Source organism: Littorina saxatilis, unplaced genomic scaffold (assembly GCF_037325665.1).
Source record: "Littorina saxatilis isolate snail1 unplaced genomic scaffold, US_GU_Lsax_2.0 scaffold_2405, whole genome shotgun sequence".
Taxonomy (NCBI): Eukaryota; Metazoa; Mollusca; class Gastropoda; order Littorinimorpha; family Littorinidae; genus Littorina; species Littorina saxatilis.
The window spans coordinates 1-2500 of record NW_027129686.1 but is presented as its reverse complement, the minus strand read 5'-3'; the positions used below and the strand labels follow the sequence as shown (position 1 = coordinate 2500).

The following is a 2500-nucleotide window of genomic DNA, read 5'->3' as shown; positions in this document are numbered from 1 at the left end:
ATAGCCGTGCATCGATGATTATCAGAATGTTTTTGGACCGTGGTGCGTTTTTGCGCTAGACCTAACTTTTAAAATCTAAATAATAAATTGACAGCTTGTTACACAAACATTCTTTAATCATAAAAGAATTCTTTTTTCATCAAGACAAGATCAGTGCAATTCGAAGTTGTGAAAGTTGGAAAAAAGAAAAGCCCGGAAGCAGGGTCATGCAAGGGTCGTAGCAGACGACGGTTTATGCGGCATAGGGCCTATCGCCGTTCCTCTCAGTCAACAGTCCAAAGCCATCGCTAGAGTTCTTGTGAACCACAGCCGTTTGTTTCGTGCATAAAAACGTGCTATTGTAGATAAGCTCATATCAAGTCGCATTCAAATGACTAACTGACGACTACATTGGGAAAAAGGGAAACTGGATCACACGGGTTCACGATGGCTCAGGGGTAAGATAAACCACGCAAAAATAAATTCTTTGAAAATTGTTCGCTCTTTACGGAGGGCACCTAGGATGTTCTCAATCGGTGAGTGTTTAAATGAAAGGGTGTTTGTACTGTGTGTAAAAGCCTGACCGTATCTGTGATGGTTTACGGGAGGCTTACTGTGCCTTTAAACATATTTTCTGTAATTCTGAGCACATTTTGTGAGTAAACATGACATATACATGTATGTTTTTGAAGTCAGGAGAAATTGGGGAATACGATGCAATCATTTTTAAATCTGTTAGTGAAAATTTGATTTTAATGACAACTTTAATGAGCAAACTTATCAACTACTTTTTAAGCTGCGGAGCTGAAACTCATACCCATAGTCCGGACTTTGTCGAATATTACTTGACCAAAATTGCAATCAATTTGATTAAAAAATGAGGGCGTGACAGTGCGGCCTCAACTTTCACAAAAAGCCGGATATGACGTCTTCAAAAGACATTTATCGAAAAAAAGGGAAAAAATAAGGTCTGGGGATATCGTACCAAGGAACTCTCATGTGAAGTTTTAAGAAAATCGCTTAAGTAGTTTTCTCGGAATCGCTTTATACACACGCACACACGCACACACAACAGCAACAACAACGTGCACATTGCGCGCACAAACAAACGGACAATTTTCATTGTCGCTCAATGTGATTGTTTTGATGTTGATACATATTATTGGGGGATCTCTCTCTCTCTCTCTCTCTCTCTCTCTCTCTCTCTCTCTCTCTCTCTCTCTCTCTCTCTCTCTCTCTCGCTCGGTTTATCTCTCTAACTATCCCCTGTTCTACCTCTGCCCCTCCTCCCCCTCTCTCTGTTTTTTCTCTGTCTCTGTCTGTCTGTCTGTCTCTCTCTCTCTCTCTCTCTGTCTCTCTCTCTTTCTCTCTCTCTCTCTCTCTCTCTCTCTCTCTCTCTCTCTCTCTCTCTCTCTCTCTCTCTCTCTCCTCGAAAATTAAAATTGCTATGTTTTCAAACAATTAACTAATGGTCCTCACCTTTGACCTGCCCCTCTCTCTTGTTTCCATGTCCGACCGCAGACCGCCACCAGAGCTTCAAGCTTCGTTTGCCGTCCATTCGCCGCGACATCCGGTACAAGGCGCGCGCCATCGATAAACTTCCGGATCCGGAGAACCCACCAATCCCCGAGGAGGCGGTACCCCTGAGCCACATGGGATCCGAGGACGGGTTCGGTGGTGACAGGGACGGTGTTTCTGGCTCGCAGGGCTACGGCCTGGACGATAGGCTAGGCGGCGAGGAGTCGCCTAGTGACAGGCTGATTGACACCGATGACCCATCCATGCCCAGGTGGGGGGAGGAGGGGGACAGGCTGGAGGACGACAGGGACGAGGGAGACTCAGGTAAGAAAGGCTTACATCTAGATTCTTTTGCAGGGGTAGGTTGGGTTATTCCCTAAGAGGCAGCAAATAATAACCTACTTGACCCATTGACGATTGACACCTTTGTCATTTTGATTATTTGTTGTTATATTTAATTCTATTTTTTTGTTGTGGGTGGGGTGGGGGGTTGTGGAGGTGGGGGTGCTGGTGGGGGGGGGGCGGTACAAATATTGTGGGGAATAGGTAAGAACGCTGAATCAGTAAATACTACATCTGGTGGTATGTGCTTGAGTAAAACCCAGGGTTAATCTGTTACAATGATAGTTTATGCGGAAAGGGCGCGGTTTTTTTCTGTGAACCAAACAGTAACACCCTCGTTTTACCTATTTTTCTATGTCGCACATTATTGCTCCCAGCACCTTATAGCTCTTCCATTAATGTTTTTGTTTTCCATCAAAGAAAAAAAAGATAGCATGAAAGTGGCGCACGTTTTGCACTATGTGTTGATAGGCTACATACTTGTTCCCCTTTGTGTATAGGATATTTCATTGTATGTTTTAAGGTTATAAAAAGTAAGTGTGCTCGTGCAACTTACCCTTTAGCTCACGATCCCTAGTAACATGCTGGGTTTATTGTATTCATTTGGTCAGTGAGTGTTTGCTTTTATTGTGATGACATCTACATAAAATAAAGAAAATTC

The 2500-nt window shown here is 43.6% G+C and overlaps 1 protein-coding gene across 1 annotated transcript in view; it reads left to right on the top strand.

Moving 5' to 3' along the window:
• Positions 1 to 1821, top strand: part of LOC138957919 (uncharacterized) — a gene marked incomplete at its 3' end in the record, with an annotated part of 6272 nt that extends 4451 nt beyond the window's left edge. The window contains 1 exon segment of the mRNA XM_070328950.1: positions 1501 to 1821. Within this exon segment, the coding sequence (XP_070185051.1) occupies positions 1501 to 1821 (321 nt within the window).
• Between the last annotated feature and the right edge of the window lie 679 nt (positions 1822 to 2500).